This window comes from Engraulis encrasicolus, chromosome 14 (genome assembly GCF_034702125.1).
Source record: "Engraulis encrasicolus isolate BLACKSEA-1 chromosome 14, IST_EnEncr_1.0, whole genome shotgun sequence".
Lineage (NCBI taxonomy): Eukaryota > Metazoa > Chordata > Actinopteri > Clupeiformes > Engraulidae > Engraulis > Engraulis encrasicolus.
In genome coordinates this window covers 36,311,427-36,327,682 of record NC_085870.1, presented here as the reverse complement: position 1 = coordinate 36,327,682, position 16,256 = coordinate 36,311,427, and the positions used below count along the sequence as shown (strand labels likewise).

The 16,256-nt window shown below is 44.6% G+C and overlaps 1 protein-coding gene and 1 non-coding gene across 5 annotated transcripts; one reads left to right on the top strand and one right to left on the bottom strand.

Moving 5' to 3' along the window:
- Positions 1-1,943: 1,943 nt before the first annotated feature.
- Positions 1,944-14,882, bottom strand: ttll3 (tubulin tyrosine ligase-like family, member 3). Of its 4 annotated transcripts, none has more exons than XM_063215610.1 (14): positions 14,527-14,882; positions 13,842-14,142; positions 12,576-12,707; positions 10,852-10,955; positions 10,059-10,236; positions 9,890-9,942; positions 9,429-9,557; positions 8,177-8,291; positions 7,505-7,639; positions 7,159-7,348; positions 6,120-6,268; positions 4,749-4,992; positions 3,406-3,841; positions 1,944-2,878 (listed from the first exon to the last, which is right to left on the bottom strand). In XM_063215610.1, the coding sequence occupies exons 2-14, from the start codon at positions 13,942-13,944 to the stop codon at positions 2,225-2,227; spliced, it is 2,622 nt and encodes an 873-aa protein (XP_063071680.1). In that variant the 5' UTR covers positions 13,945-14,142; positions 14,527-14,882; the 3' UTR covers positions 1,944-2,224. The 4 variants fall into 4 exon arrangements, with proteins under 4 accessions (XP_063071680.1, XP_063071682.1, XP_063071681.1 ...); XM_063215612.1 differs by having other exon boundaries at positions 12,603-12,707; XM_063215611.1 differs by having other exon boundaries at positions 14,762-14,882.
- On the top strand, positions 4,235-4,326 carry trnar-ucu (transfer RNA arginine (anticodon UCU)). The gene is given in 2 exon segments: positions 4,235-4,271; positions 4,291-4,326. It is a non-coding gene; the product is annotated as a tRNA-Arg (tRNA).
- Positions 14,883-16,256: the final 1,374 nt, after the last annotated feature.

Below are 16,256 nucleotides of genomic sequence, written 5' to 3'. Positions count from 1 at the left end.
AAATGTCCAACATAAAACTGACATAACCAAGTCAACGAGGACAGAGGAAAGAACACATGACTTCCTCATTCACCTGGCGCGAGACAGTAGGCCTTCACCTTCTGTACGTGCAGAAAGATAAAGAAAGTGTGGGCTTCAAGTAATTGTTATAAAAAACATATATAAAAAAACAGTGTTACTATTATCGAGCATATGCGTACTAGTCAGTATGGTAATCAATTTGTTATTTAACATAAAACAGAAACATACAACAAACTGACTTAAAGCTTATTGCTTTATACCTGATTATGTTTTAATTCCCATGTCTTCATATAGTGGATCCTGAAGGATCTTCTTGAAGTGTTGGTAGTAATGTGAATTTCAGGCTACTTTAACAAACCATGATGCGTCATCAATCATATTTTTATTATTGTAGAAATGTAAAAAAGAAAAACAAGTAATGCCTTCATAGAGACCATTTTGCATGCCCTCATCATATTATTTGATTTTATCAATAGTTTTCACCTGAACACTGCTGTCTATCCATACTGTAAGTTAAATACACGTTTAGCCTATACATTCTTTATAGAGTCATTTTCTTTAGTGTCTGTGTATTATTTATGGCCCACAAGGTCCACATGATAGATGAACCTTTTCTGTGTTCTTTTAATTAGCACAGTGCACTATACTGTAGATACAGTGCCTTCAAAAAGTCTACACACCCCTCTTCAAATGTCAGGTTTTTGTGATGTAAAAAAAATGACAGAAAGACGAATAAATTCACAGCTTTTTCCACCTTCAATCTAAACTATTAACCTGTACGATGCAATTGAGAAACAAGCATAAAGCTTTAAATGGAAACAATAGAAAATACAAAACTTCAATTAACATGGTTGCATAAATATACACACCCTTAAATGAATACTTAGTTGCAGCACCTTTGGCTTGTCTGGGCCATTCCAAAACCTCAATCTTATTCTAGTGAAGCCATGCTTTTGTAGACTTAGGCGTGTGCTTGGAGAAATTGTCGTTCTGAAAGATTAGTTCCTCTGCATCTTCACCTTTCTACCAGGGGGCCAAATATTTTGTGCCACTACCACGGCCCCTGTGGAAATGTTCATAATTCCCTCCTCCCTAATGAAGGCCCCAGTTACAGCTGAAGAAAAACAGCACAAAAGAACAATGCTGCCACCACCATACTTCATGTTAGGTATGGTGCTATTGCGGTGATGTTTTGTGCCAAAAATACCTTTTGGAATTATGTCCAAAATGTTCAACCTCAGTTTCACCTGACCATAACACATCTTCCCACATGCATTTGGGAGACTAACCATGATTGAACTTTTTGGTCATAATTCAAAAGAGTATGTTTGGCGCAAAACATCACCGGAATAGCACCATACCTAACATGAAGTATGGGGGTGGCAGCATTGTTCTTGTGTGCTGTTTTTCTTCAGCTGTAACTGGGGCCTTCATTAGGGAGGAGGGAATTGTGAAATTTTTCACAGGGGCCGTGGTAGTGGCACAAAACCTTCGCCCCCCTGGTAGAAAGGTGAAGATGCAGAGGAGCTAATCTTTCAGAACGACAATTTCTCCAAGCACATGCCTAAGTCTACAAAAGCATGGCTTCACTAGAATAAGATTGAGGTTTTGGAATAGCCCAGACAAGCCCAAAGGTACTGCAACTAAGTATTAATTTAAGGGTGTCTATATTTATGCAACCATATTAACTGAGGTTTTTTATTTTCTATTGTTTCCCTTTGAAGCTTCATGCTTGCTTCTCAATTGCATCGTACAGTTTAATAGTTTAGATTGAAGGTGGAAAAAGCTGTGAATTTATTTGTCTTTCTGTAATTTTTTACATCACAAAAACCTGACATTTGAGGAGGGGTGTGTAGACTTTTTGAAGGCACTGTATGTGTGCATTTGCTGTTAAGTCATTCAAATTTGAGCAACTCTTAATCCTCGTGTTTGGTTGCATGATACTTTATTGCAGTGAGCAGGGAAGCGGACAAGGGGGAGCAAAGGGGTCAGTTATTACAGGTCCAGGGAGATGGGGGGCCCATAATTGGGTCCTCATTACATTGAATGTATTGGGTGGGGGGACCCTTTCAGAGGACTTTGTCCTGGGCCCAGCCAAAGCTGTCAGCAGCCCTGCAGTGAGGTACAGTGGTTTTATACAATAGTAGCAATATGTGCAAAAGTCTTTTTTAATAGCAAGTCGACTCGTCTCTGAGTCTGAACGTCATATTTTTTGCATGTTTCGTCCCATGCAGGCGACTCTCAACACTCTGCGGTAGTGCTGTGAGAATGTCTGGTAGCGGACGGCAGGCTCGGGGATGAGGGGGGTGGGGATGACCACAGTGCGGATCCTGTCCGAGTCGTGTAGACTGAAGACCTCTAGGGGAAGCGTGGGGCTCAGGGTTAACTCTGTGACGCGCGCGCGCCCCGAGCGAGGCCTCACCGGGTGTCCGCAGAGGAACGGCTTCCGGAAAGGCACCTCCAGGGAGCGCGTCAGCATCCTGGCGGGCAGCTTCAGGTTCTCCGTGAGGGTGATGCGGTGCGGGAACCTGCGCCTGTCCACCAGGGCGGGCGAGGGCGGTACCTTGGCATTGGTGAACGTCAGCTCTGTCACTGACTTGAAAAATTTCCGGCTTGGGGCGCGCTCGGGGCGCGTCTGCTCGGGGCGCGCTTGCTCGGGTCGTGTCTGTTCGGGGCGCGCCTGCTCGGGGCGCGTTTTCTCAGCCTTGTCTTTGTCGGGCTTGTCTTTCTCATTCTCTTTGGGGATCGGTGGGCGGCGACGCTCTGGGGGCTTCGGGGCTGGAGGGCGTGGCTTCCTGACCTGGGAGCCTTCGATGAGCAGATTCATCCCCACGTATTGGGGCACATCCACTGCTGCCTACAGGTATTGTGTACACAGCAGGATGAAAAACAACATAAGCATTCAATTTACATTGGTTGAACAAGTGGAATTTGTAACAGAATAGTCACCAACATAGCCTAAACAGGTTCCCAAACCTTTTCTGATGCAACCCACTTTTGTACCAAAGAATATTTTCGCAAAGCCCTCAACCCCAACCCTAGCACCCCTCCCCCACTTGGCACCCATTTATTTATTTATTTATTTATTTATTTATTTATATCAATGATAACCCCCTTGAGATTTTCCAGGGGGTCCTGCACCGTTGCCAGAGAGAGTGGATAAGAGAGAGTTTCCATTGGCCCATTGTTTCCGGGTTCCACTGTCGCAAGGGGGGGGAATCCCCCTTTAGGCAGACCTAAGGACTGTCCTATTCATTCTAGGAGTATTATGACACGCCCCTTTAGGCAGACCTGAACCTGGTCACGCTAGGTGCCCATAGCAACCTATTACGTTGTCATGTCTCTATAATACTCCTAGAATCTCTGCCGTTGCCTCTTCCTCACCTGCTTGTATATAAGCTCGAAGCCTCCCGTGTGGGCGTTACGGTCCACCCTGCGGTCCAGCACCACCCGCAGCGTGTCCTCCTGGACGGCGGCGCACAGCCTGGCCGTGACCGAGGTGGAGGGCGCCATGGTGGGGCTGGCGTTGATCTCCAGCAGCCACGGCCGCAGGTCCCGGCCCAGCATGAAGTCGGCGCCGTACAGCTCGAAGCTGCTCCGCCGCGACTCCACCAGGTCCTGGGCCGTCTGCAGCGCGTGCACCACCGCCGACTTCATGCCGGGCACCACCACGTCCCACCACTTGGCGCCCAGGCCCTGCCGCTCCAGGTAGCAGCGGAACTGCTCGCACGACCACATGTTGTCCTCAGGCACAGCCCGGTGCCGCTGCTGCGAGGGCTGGAAGTGCTTCTGGATGGAGTTGTTGCAGAGGTGCACGGAACTGCAGGGATGGATACACACACACACATGGATGAGGTTGTTGTTGGAATGGAAATGGAAAGCCCCCTTTACTGTCACGAATCACATGTACAATTCATTTTACACCATACATATTCAAAATGAGATTGAAAGCACTCTGTACAGACATTAAAGGGTGACAGCTTTCGCTGAGCCCAGGACAAAGTCATCTGAAAGGGCCCCCTACCTAATACATACAATGTAATGGGGACCTAATTCTGGGCCCCCTGTCTCCCTGGGCCGAGGAAAACCTACCCGTTTGTCCCCCTCTGCCAGTAGGCCTGACTGTACAGCACAGTGTACTATTCATAGAAGGCAAAACAGCTATTTACGTCCTATTTTTAGACACTCCAGTTGTCCTCCCTGCCCACAGGGCGGCTCCGTGGCGCAATGGATAGCGCATTGGACTTCTATGAAATTACAAGTGAGGTGATTCAAAGGTTGTGGGTTCGAGTCCCACCGGAGTCGAGTTTTGAAGTTAAGGGGGAGACAGTGCTGCATATGGCACGAAGGGGACAGGATAAAAAAGCTGTTGGGGGAATGGGAGAGAAACTATGATAAATCATGAAGGGGCACACACACGTTGTGTGCATCCCAATATGTGTCCTTGCCTCCTCCACTTGTGCTTGTCTCCTCGTCCCGCCTCCTGGCCCCTCCTCCGTGGAGAAAACGATAAAGTTTCCCAGCTGTCAGCCTCGCCACAACAACTTTTGAGGGACTGTTTTTCATTCACCATCCCAATTGCAAATGAGAAAAAGACTTTACAATTGAGCTTTTGCAATATATTGAAATATAATGCTGTTGTCAGTGATGTCATCATGACGAGAAGCAAGTGGAGGAGGCAAGTGGAGGAGGCAAGGTCACATATTGGGATGCACCCGTTGACTCACTTCTCCATGGTCTCCACCGAGTAGGGCTGCGTGGAGAAACGGAGGTAGCACTCCTTGTAGAACCAGATGGTGAGCGGGTTCCACTCGGTGACCAGGAACCACTGGCGCAGGTCGAACTTAGTCCCATGGACCAGCAGAGGGCGCTCCAGGTACTTCTGGACCACCCACTTGCTGTCCTTGATCAGCGTGGGGTCGCTGTCCACCAGCTTCAGGATCTCGTCAAGCCGCTTGGAGCACATGATGCCTGAAGGGCACAAGAGAGATTTTTTTTTTAAATGTTTTTTCGTCTTTTTAGACTTTATTATGACAGGACAGTTTGAGAGAGAAACAGGAAACATTTGGGAGAGAGAGACGGGGAAGGATCGGCAAAGGACCCAGGGCTCAGCGGAGGGTCAGACGAGTGCCATACGGTTAAGCCACGGTAGGGCCAACAAGAGAGATATGACAGTGTAAAGAAGTTGGTCTACTACATTAGTGTTTCTCAACAAGTGCTATAACAGCTGAAAGGGGTGAGCTCAGTCACAAATGGGGAAATGGCTAGTTGCAGAATGTTGAAGCATCTACAGTATATCACGAAAGTGAATACACCCCTCACAGTTTTGCAGATGTTTGAGTATATCTTTTCATAGGAAAGCATTACAAAAATGTAACTTTGACACAATTATTAGTGACCTTTTAACAACATATTTAACCGCTTAAATTTCTTGTTCACTCAGAAAAAAACAAAATACAGCCATTAAAAAGTGAGTACACCCCAGATTAAAATCCGGTAGAGAAGGGGCTATGTTGGCTCGAATCGTCTCGAAATGAAACGAAATGAAAAGGGATGACAAGGGAGGTCATCAGTGTGCGTTTCAACCTTTCTTTGCATTGAACTTTTAAATTTTGAGTCTGCATCTGGCTTAAATAGATTGGTGTGATATTTGAATGCAATCCTATGGAGAATATCATGATCTGCTTCAGTAGTCACAGTGCATGTTGACATGCATGTTTCTTTTAGGTGTATTTCAGATTGCCAATGTTGACAGCATTCATGCATCCCCAAACCATGACAGTCCCACTACCATGCTTGGCTAGTGAGAGGATACACCTTTTTTGTAAAACTCACTTGTTTACCACCACACATGCTTGACACCATCTAAAGCAAATTTGTTTATCTTGGCCTCAAGAGAGATGAACAGACCAAGGATATGGATCACTGGAACCATGTTGTGTGATCTGAAGAGACCAAGATAAACAAATTTACTTTAGATGGTGTCAAGCATGTGTGGTGGTAAACAAGTGAGTTTCACAAAGAAGGTGTATCCTCTCAGTAGCCAAGCATGGTAGTGGGCCAAATCTACTCTAAAATGGCCTCTGTGCTGATCTGACCTCTGCCACGAGACTTGGCGCCAGGCTTGACGATCCAGATGTTATGGACCCCGTCCGTATCCAGCTGTGGGCACACCTCTTGCAGCCTGTGCAGCATGTCCTTGCATGCCCTCACGTGGTGACCTTTGACCTCCACCTCTGCACCATCACTGGGGGACAGACAGCAGAAGTGACTCAAAACAGTTGGCACATAATGCTATTGTCAAATTCTATGAATGTATTTGTGTATTGTAGCGGTGTAGAAAGTAGTAGACATTCTCTTACTGATTGCAACACTAGTACATGTCTTTAAACGGTAGAGTATACCGCATTGTCTTTAAACGGTAGAGTATACCGTAGTATATGTAGTACACACCGTAGTATACACCAGTTATTCCACATTACCTAATATGGTAGATACACTGTAAGAGTACCCCTATTTTCACTTTATACACCCCTAGTGTATTGTTGTTTCCATAATACTAGCGGTTCACCACAACTGCATTTGAATGACAGGTTATTGCCATAGTAGGTGTAAGGATGTGCACACAAAGCACTGCAATGATGACGCTCATAACCTGACTCTCGTCTGATGAATGTAGTTCCGTCTCTCTCAAAGCAAACATCTGGAACGAGGGCCAAGAAAGTAGCCAAAAAATAAATGGGCCAATCAGGACTTCAGTGCACATTTTCATTGATGTGAAGTAGCAGAAGAAACAAGTGTTTCTTTCAGTTACCAATGGCTGCTTGCATCGATTACAAAAGTGAAGCAGAGTCTACCATAGGTTGATATTTTTTTAACCCATTAAGTCCGGGAGCAGCATCTGTGCAACATGTTTAAAGTCCACTGAAGTTAAAAAAAAAAACAGAGAAAAGTTTTAAAGGCATTTATTGGCGGCAAGGATGTTTTCACCTTTCTCCCGGCCATGTGTGTGGATGTGTGGAGTAAGGTGAAACTACGTACATTCACCTGGAAAGAGTCAGGTTACTAACAATCATATAACTTATTATTACTCTTATTAATACTCTTACTATGAAGGGCAAAGAAGAGAGCACTCACTGGACTACCAGGTAGTAGTTGTGGATGAACTCCAACCACTCTTGCTCGGTCATGGTGGGCGGCGTTTCCATGGAGATATCGATATCATTGTGCTCCAGGCTGTCCAGAAAGTCCTGGCACACTTGCAACGCACTCTCAATGAATCTTGCGCTCACAAGTGACAACGCAGGTCTTTTGAAAGGCTTTTTGGCTGCAGGGAAAGTAACGTTTTACATAACTATAATTTACAGTATATGTAGGCCTAATATATTTACAGTACATATTTACAGTATACCTACAAAGAAGGAAAACGATAAACCATAGCGAAACAGCGTTTCATTTCCTTAACAAACTCTCAGCCACTTACCTAATTGTGCTATGTCTGCTAAATTAAAAACGGACTCCACTTCTGACTCTGCCATGCTCCTGACTCCTCCGGTGCTGTGACTTTTCTCCACCAGGAACTGAAGCAAATTTGTGCAAGCTGTTCTCCTGTAGTCCTCTTATAAGGGAAATCAAAATGGATTTCAGGGTTTGTTTCATCTACATACAACAAAGGTAATAAATAGTGTGTTCGCAAACACACACACACACACACACACACACACACACACACACACACACACACACACACACACACACACACACACACACACACACACACACACACACGCACACACACAATACCACAAGGGAGTAAAAATAAGAATCCTTGTTTATTCTACCCTATTATTTATTTTCCCTTAAATGCAACACCTTGCATGAAGGCCGGTAGGTGCAATAATAATAACAATAATAATAATAATAATAATAATAATAATAACTTGGTTTTATAAATGCCTATCAAGGAACCCAAGGTCGCTGAATGGACCTGCTATTTTGTTTTATTTTGTTTAATTAATTATGTGTGTTGGAAAGGGAATGAACTGTATCATATCAATTCTTACGCTTGCCTTCTGAATGTATTTTGTTTGGTTTTCAACCAACCATGGTTTTCAACCAGTCAATAAAAGCTGACCATATAGAAGAGAATCCTCACCTATAAAGGCATGTTTCTCATCTTCAGCCCCCAGCCTGTAGCAGCGCGGGAAGAAGCTATCCGGGTCAGCTGCATCAAACCACTGCAGGTTTCTGAGGTTAACACAGAGACCAACCTGGAGAGAGAGTGAGATAGAGAAACGGAGTGTGCACGTGAGAGAGAGAGAGAGAGAGAGAGAGAGAGAGAGAGAGAGGGAGATAGAGAGAGAGAGAGAGAGAGAGAGAGAGAGAGAGAGAGAGAGAGAGAGAGAGAGAGAGAGAGAGAGAGAGAGAGATAAACAGACAGACAGACAGACAGACAGACAGACAGACAGATAAACAGACAGACAGACAGACAGACGGACGGACATGCAAAGCACATACATACATTACACATACATACATACAGAGACAGATCAAGACGATAATGAAGGCCAAGAGAGTTGGGGCTGTTCAAAATCACCACTTTCCTACTTCAGTTTAATATGGTCTTCAAATCCAATAATGAAATTGAAATATTAAAAAAAGTCAATGAACAAAATTCAAGAGACACCGCACACTGCTTACTTTTCTTTACTTTATTTCTCGGGGCCGAGAAATAAAGTAAAGAAAAGTAAGCAGTGTGCGGTGTCTCTTGACTTTTGTTCATTGATTCCTGCCTCAACCTCCTCCTGCCTCACACCTACACCTGCATTGCTGAGGGGTTGTGCACAAGGACTCTCTTGTACTTTGATAGAAAAAAAAAGTCATTCATAATCCAATTCCGCACACAATGATGAGCATCGTGCAGGACAGTGATGTTCACAGTGAGGAGAAAACAGTACAGGCGGAGGTGTACAGTGCACGTCATGATGAGCTAGCTGTGTGTGGGCGTCCGTCATTAGCGCTTGTCAGCTAACGGGGAGAGGCCCAACGGGTCAGTTGTCCCGGGCACAGGGAGAGAAGAGGCCCAGAATTGGGTACTCATTACTTTACACATATTAGGTGAGAGGCCATTTCAGATGACTTTGTCCAGGGCCCGGCTAAAGCTGTCAGCAGCAGAGTGGGCCCTGTGGCGCAGTGCGCTAAGCCCCCCACATTTGGGCTTACATTGTCCACGGGTACCCTGGTTCGGATCCGGCCAGGGTAATTTCCCAGCCCTGCCCCATCTCTCTCTCCCAACCATTTCCTGTCTACTCTCACACTGTCCTATAACAATAAAGGCAGAAAAGCCCCAAAAAAACTACTTTTAAAAAAGCTGTCAGCAGCCCTGCTGGTCAGGAGTGATTGCTAACCTTGGTGGTGAAGGTTCCAGCCTTGGCAAAGTGATTGGTCATCTGCTCTTTACGCAGTATGCGCGTGTCAATTGTATCTCTGCGCGTCGTCCAGTAGAAGTATGTTAATTCATTCCTCACCAGACGTGACTAGTATATGAAGGGGGCAAAGAGAAATGATTAATGAAATGGATAAAAGTCAGACATAATCATAAAAATGAACAAACACTCAAAAATGACATTTTCGTTTACTAATATAGCTAAAACTGAATCGCCATACAGTAAAGACCAACATTTGGAATCAAGATCAACATCATTATCATCAGCTAGGCACCACTATGGAAATAAGCCTTAGGGCTTTTTGTGTCATCCCTGACAATTACTTTTTTTAATGCATGGTTCAGTTTTGCTGTTCCAGGTTTTTTTAATCAGAAATGGTCAAATAAATTAATTCATCATCATCATCATCATCATCATCTCACCATCAGGTTATGCAAATCGTCAACGTCATCTTTGTCACTATCCTCTGTACAATCTGAAAACACAAAATAACAGCCATGAGACCTCAACACACTGGCAATAATCTCACATGAGGAGAGAGTGCTATAGTCGTTGCTATAGTAGCCGATGGCGTTTTTCAAAACGTCTCACCATCGTCATCGTCATCGTCCCCACTGTCGTCCCCGTCATTGGTGTCATCTTCGTCGTCCCCGCGCCGCCGCACCACTTGCCTATTAGCTCGTGGGAGACGGCGCTCCACCCACCCGCGTGCCCTGAGGGCGGCCCGCACCACGGGGTACGGGCCCTGGATGGAAAACGTCCTCCGCATCTGGCAACACAGCAAACACACGGCAGGTATGACTGTACATCGGGCAGGAATGATTACGAGCAGACATGTTACAGAGGTCAACCGCATTTGCTTCTTTTTTGTAAATGTCATGTGTTTTGGTAGCATTTTATAACTCAGCATGTGCTCTTTTTAACTTTAATGTTTTAGTTGCACTAATTGTTAGGCATTTATGAAGCATTATTAGTCTTAATAAAAGTCTTAATTAAGCCTTTCTTAATCATTTGTTCACTATATCTTCTTCTATATTATATAGTGAATGACTTCATCATTAATAAATGTTGTCTATTAATGTGTTGCGTGTGGTGAATACCTATTCCCTGTTTCGCATTGCTGAATTCTTACCTGACTAAAATCATTTCTTAGGAAGAATATGAGCTATTATAGTTGCCATCACCAGTGTTCCTGATTTAGATTTAAGAGATGTATGACATTCGTTACGTCTAACTGTTAAATCAGTATTTAGATTGTTCTTATGTTTCACCCTCTGATGAAGACAGAAGCTACACCGTCGAACCATGTCAGGTAAAATAAACGTTCACATGTCTGAAACATAAGAAAAATCGAAGCATTAGATTTGAGAGAGTTCATCCGTACTTTTAGGGCTTTGTCCACCACCGCGCGGGCCATGCGTAGCCTCTCATGGTTGATCATGGGCAGGTTCAGCAAACTACGCCGTACTCTCACTTCAGCGGGTGGCACTGGTAAAACAAGCCAGAACACCACCGCCAACAAAACAGAAGACCAGACTCATGTATAAGTTACTCATTACAGTCACAACTAGGAGCAGCTACTGTTTATACACTCAGCTCTCACTGAAACCACTCACTGTGGCTGGGTCTATTCACAATGGTGTATGCCACACTACATCTACATGTTGCCTTAACCCATTTTAGCCCAAGCCCTTTTCTAGGAAAGGGTGCCCTAGGCCTATTAAAAAGGAAATATCTCAGTCTCCGATGCACATTAAAAACATGAAATTAGATGCATTTAAAAGCTAGGAATCACATTTTTCATTCAGCTCTAACATACCCACATTTTGAATTTAAAAACTCAAATCTGAAGAACCTGAATGCAGTGTATATGTCACTCCAGGCTAAAATGGGTTAATTCAGTGTGGAGTGTCTTGTTTATGAATGGAAATTGTATGCTGAGTGAAGGGACTAAATATTGTGTCATAACAAAACCTTGCCTTATCTCTTGTATATTATACTGCAAACAAATGTATCCTGCATATGCAGTGTAAAAAAAAAACACTCCTTCATCTGCTATGTGTCAGTTAGGAGCAGGATTATTGCTGTTGCATTGTGTGCAGGGCTTGACTTGACATTAACTTTTTTTGCTCACTGGCTACTGTGGTTTGTGGCTCTCCTGAGTCACTGGCCATTCAGCCTTCCTTCTAGTCAGAAGTACCACTGTACCTTAACACGTTAAGACACAGTGTTATACATTTGCTGTAACCAGAATGGCAATGACCAAGTCGTAGTGCATTAATAAAGGCCCTGTGTTATGTAATAGTATTACAGTACTACGGCAGTTAACTTTTCAATGACTATTACAGCGTGCCACTGGAGGTACGGCGTGCACTAAGGGGCTACCATAACTTGACATGACATGGCATAGACATGAAAGTAAATCAGGCAAATACAAACAGCGTGTGTGAAGCGCTGAGTATGAAGCTGTTGTGATGTGGTATGGGGTAAGGGAGCAAGAGTGCCTGCTACTGAGTGACAGTGAAATCAGAGATTCTTTAAGTATATAGAGATATGCCAATGTGATTGGTTGCAATGGGCACCTAACGTGACCAGGTTCCGGTCTGCCTAAAGGGGCGTGTCATAATACTCCTAGCATTGAATAGAACAGTCCTTGGGTCTGCCTAAACGGGGATTTCCCCCCCTCCCCCTTGCAATAATAGAACCCGGAAACAATGGGCCAATGGAACCTCTCTCTCTCTACTCTCTCTGATGAAATCATTACTAGCTGTAGCCAAATGTTACTAGCATTTGGCTGGTTGGTAGTTACCAATGTCAAGGCCTGGTTACAGGGCCGCTGACAGGTTCCGCTGGGCCCAGGACAAAGTCATCTGAAAGATACAACATAATGGGGACCCAGTTTTGGGCCCTTCATCTCCCTGGGCACGGGACAAAATACCTCTTTGCCCCCCTCTACCGCTGGACCTGCCTGGTTATATGGTGGGGAGTAAGTGGTGTAAAAAATGCAATGTTAATTCAACTCTTCTAAAGTTCTCTGGGACCACATACAAACTAAAAGATGTTAAATCAACTCTCTAAGTATTGAATTAAAGCAGCATTTTTTTTTACTGTGTAGCAGAGATGCCATGTCCCTACATGAAGTGGCCCGTGAGGGTTTGTCTGGGCCAGGCTGGGTGAGAGGCTCGCTCTGCTGCTGCTGAGGTCTACCTGGCTGGTCCCCATCGCTGTGGCCCTCCACGTCTTCATAGCATAGGGAAGGTCAAGTCAAGTCACAAGTCAAGTCACATGCATTTGTATAACCCATTTCATACACAGAAAGGCAACCCAATGTGCTTCACAGTCCGCATGTACAGTATGTCTGTCTCACTGTCACATTACTATGCTGCACCAATTATTTATGAGTGCTAATAATTAACCAAAAACAATGTACATAACAATGTTAAAAAAGGTCAAAGGTTAAAAAAAAAATCTCTGCAAAAAAACTCTGCGAAAACAATGTCTAAGCTTTCTGTTTTTCTACTTCCTGTTCGTTTGGGTATGGTCTGAATAGTCTTGGGAGGTTCTATGTGGGATTTCAGCAGCTATTTATACGCGCAGAATTGCATTTCAAACCCTGGTAGATTATGGAAACCAAGTGAAATGTACACCTGGGCCATTCAGCTTGGGCAGAGTTGATGCAGGCAATACTAGAATGGCAATTGTCCTATGAAAGAAAATAAAACCTTAATGTTGGACCTTGTCCAGGAGCAAAACAAGGCACCCACCACAACACCATCTTAATCATCTCTTTGGGATTGTAACTTGAGCTGTGACTTTGACCTTTTCACCATCGGATCAAGAGAGCACAGCCATGCAACCGTAATAACCTCATTATTGCGCGCTCCCGACCGCCTTATTGCTGCAAAGCATTTTTGATCGTGACCCTCATCATTTATTTACCCTGTGTGCCAAGGTGCCGGTACGTTTGAATGAAAACGCTGAATCCTGTATGAAGCTGCTGAACAGTAGGCCTAGTATACTGTCCGCCCTGCTTGGTGGCCATGGTAAAGGGGGGATTTTAACAGCTCTTTCTTAAACGGCTCTTGCTATAGTCAAAGCCAGACTGAAATGCACACCTGGGCAACCACAGCTAATTGCTAAACAAGTAGGTAAACAGACTCCTCTCCCTTTACTTGCTTAGCAGGTCAGTTGTCTCCTATGGACCTATAGGTTGCCATATACTGTAAGTGTGATTATCTCCTCACATACTTATTTTTGCTTGGCTATGTCAGTGTGGGAGAATGTGCACCAAGAATAAAACAAATCAACTAAAAAAAGAGAGAAAAGAAAGATTAAGGGTGGCTCAATGATCAAACTCAAACTGGCCCTACTCACCACTCTCCGCACTAGAGGACACTGGGTGCCTCTCTGGTGGCTGTGGCAAGTTCTCGCCCTGTTCTCCTGGCTGGACACATCTCCTAGTCTTGGGGCCCTCCATCCATCCAGTCAGGAATGCAGGCAGGCACCCTCAATCGCTCAGCGTGATATGGAACACCACCCACTCCAGGTGCTGTGGTGGCCCCCACTTGCATGCTCCTTTCCACGGCTGCCCGGGGTTTGTCGCCGTGCTCTCATATGTCGGCCATTGCTGTGGGCTTCAGCTCCTCTGACCCATGCAGTTGTCAGCGCGCTGCCACTGGAGAGACCCGTAAGAGGGATATAGGGAGGATTACAGGTGTGACAAATCCATCTATGAAAGACGGAGATGGACACAATGGCATACGCGAACGTTACAAGATCTTGCATAAGTAAATACATGCAGGTTAAATGGGCAGCTTGACAGCGCATTAGTGGAATGAGTTTCAGAGACAGCTGATTGATAAGGAGGTTGGATTGCAGGGCTCCAGACAGTCTGGCAGTCAGTAGTCTACCTGTCACCTCCAAAGCAATGGCAATCGCTTTGCCAACGGCCCCCAAAAAGATGGCTAGCAATGACAGCGCTTTCAGTCATTACGCAAAGACAAATCGTTAGAAAAACAGGCAAATGCAAGCAAAACAGAAATGTTTGGATGAAACCTACATGTAAGTGTCTGGGTGAAGAGAGTTATTCCTTTGGCATAGCCAAGGCTAGTCCCGAACTTCCCACCCGGCAGGTGCGGTTATTACGCTCCACATCGGGACACTAGCTGTGACGCCACAATGCATGCTGCAGACAGGACATCTGTCAAAACCATTCAGCGTCTGTTCTCTGTGGGACTGTGAAGTGCCCAATCACCTGTGCGTCAGCCGCTTTGCGAGCTTTCTTACTGACAGACCTTGCTTTGAAATCCGTGCGGAAGAGGATCTCCGCTCGCCAGCTGCTCCAGGATATGGCTCGCTCGACTCCTTTGACAATCCCAGTAGACATGGATAGGATGAGGGCATTACGAACAACTTCCCTGGCGAGTTACCTGCTGCACACAGCTGATGGCGCAGCCCGCCTCCTTTCAGAACTGGGGGGCTCTGTGTGCTATGTTCGGAGCGTTTGACCTGCGCATAGAGTTCAACCCTTCTGTACTTTCACACGTTTCTCCTCACATGTTTACCGTATCCATAACAACAACGCACAAAAGCTGAAATGGTATCGGCTGCGTGACCATGACCAATGACATAGTCGAGACGATTCACCACAAATGTGTTTCACATTTGGCAAAACCGTCGACAACCACTCATTACAATTTTCATCTCTCGATTACGCATGCAATATAGTACAATAATAATACTAACAATAATAATAATAATATCAATGATATATATATAATTTTTTTTAGAAATACTGACACTAGGCTAGGCGTAGGCCTACATATTAACATTTTCAGACAGACAATTTTCTGAAATTTGAATTTTAGACGTCATAGGCCTTTGCTAATACTAATGCCCTAAATTGTCCACTTTTGTTGCCATTTTATGATAGCACAAGTGTGTTCGCTGTGGATTAAATAAACTGCAAAATGACCACTAGGTGGCAGACTCTGACAACTTTACGCATGGCCTAATACTACTGTAGGTCCCTCTACTCTTTCATTTTGCCGTCCATCCATTGTTACTTAGGCCTACATGACAACGACTACCATTTTTAGTTCTTCGACATCAAGTATTTTCGTGGATGATTGTCTCAGAGGATCATTTGCCAGTAAATAGCCTATAGAGCCCACCTCTCTCCGCATGGTTAACAGTCCTGTTAAAAGGATGCATCTTCACATCTCACTTCACATCTTTACCTGCTGACTTTTCTACTTGTTACCCTTTTCCTACCTTTTTTTTTCTTTTGGGGCCCTTTTGATCACCATTCTGTAGGCCCAATCAGACTGGACATTTAAAGATGTTCTTTCAATTATGCTGGGATGTTTTAACCCATTAAGACATGGCGTTATGAATTTGCTGTTACCAGAATGGCAATGACCAAGTCATAGTGCATTACTAAAGGCCCTGTGTCAGGTCATAGTGGTGTAGTACTATGTTTTTTCACTGACTATTACAGCGTGCCACTGGAGGTACAGTGTGCATTAAGGGGCTACACAATTCATCTGTGCAGTATAAAGGAGATTTTTTTTTGGGGGGGGGGGTGTTGACACAGTTTCAAACTATTAACATGCTTGTGAAAAGTTTTATTCATCCATGTAAATGGTAGTCAAAGAGCTGTTGGTGCCAAATAGAAGTCAATTGATAATGGCTTCAGATAAAGCCTTTCTGAATTGCAGGTCATGAATTCATGGCCCCACTATACGTCCATTAGGTAAATCATATGAAAATAATGCACACACCCCTATT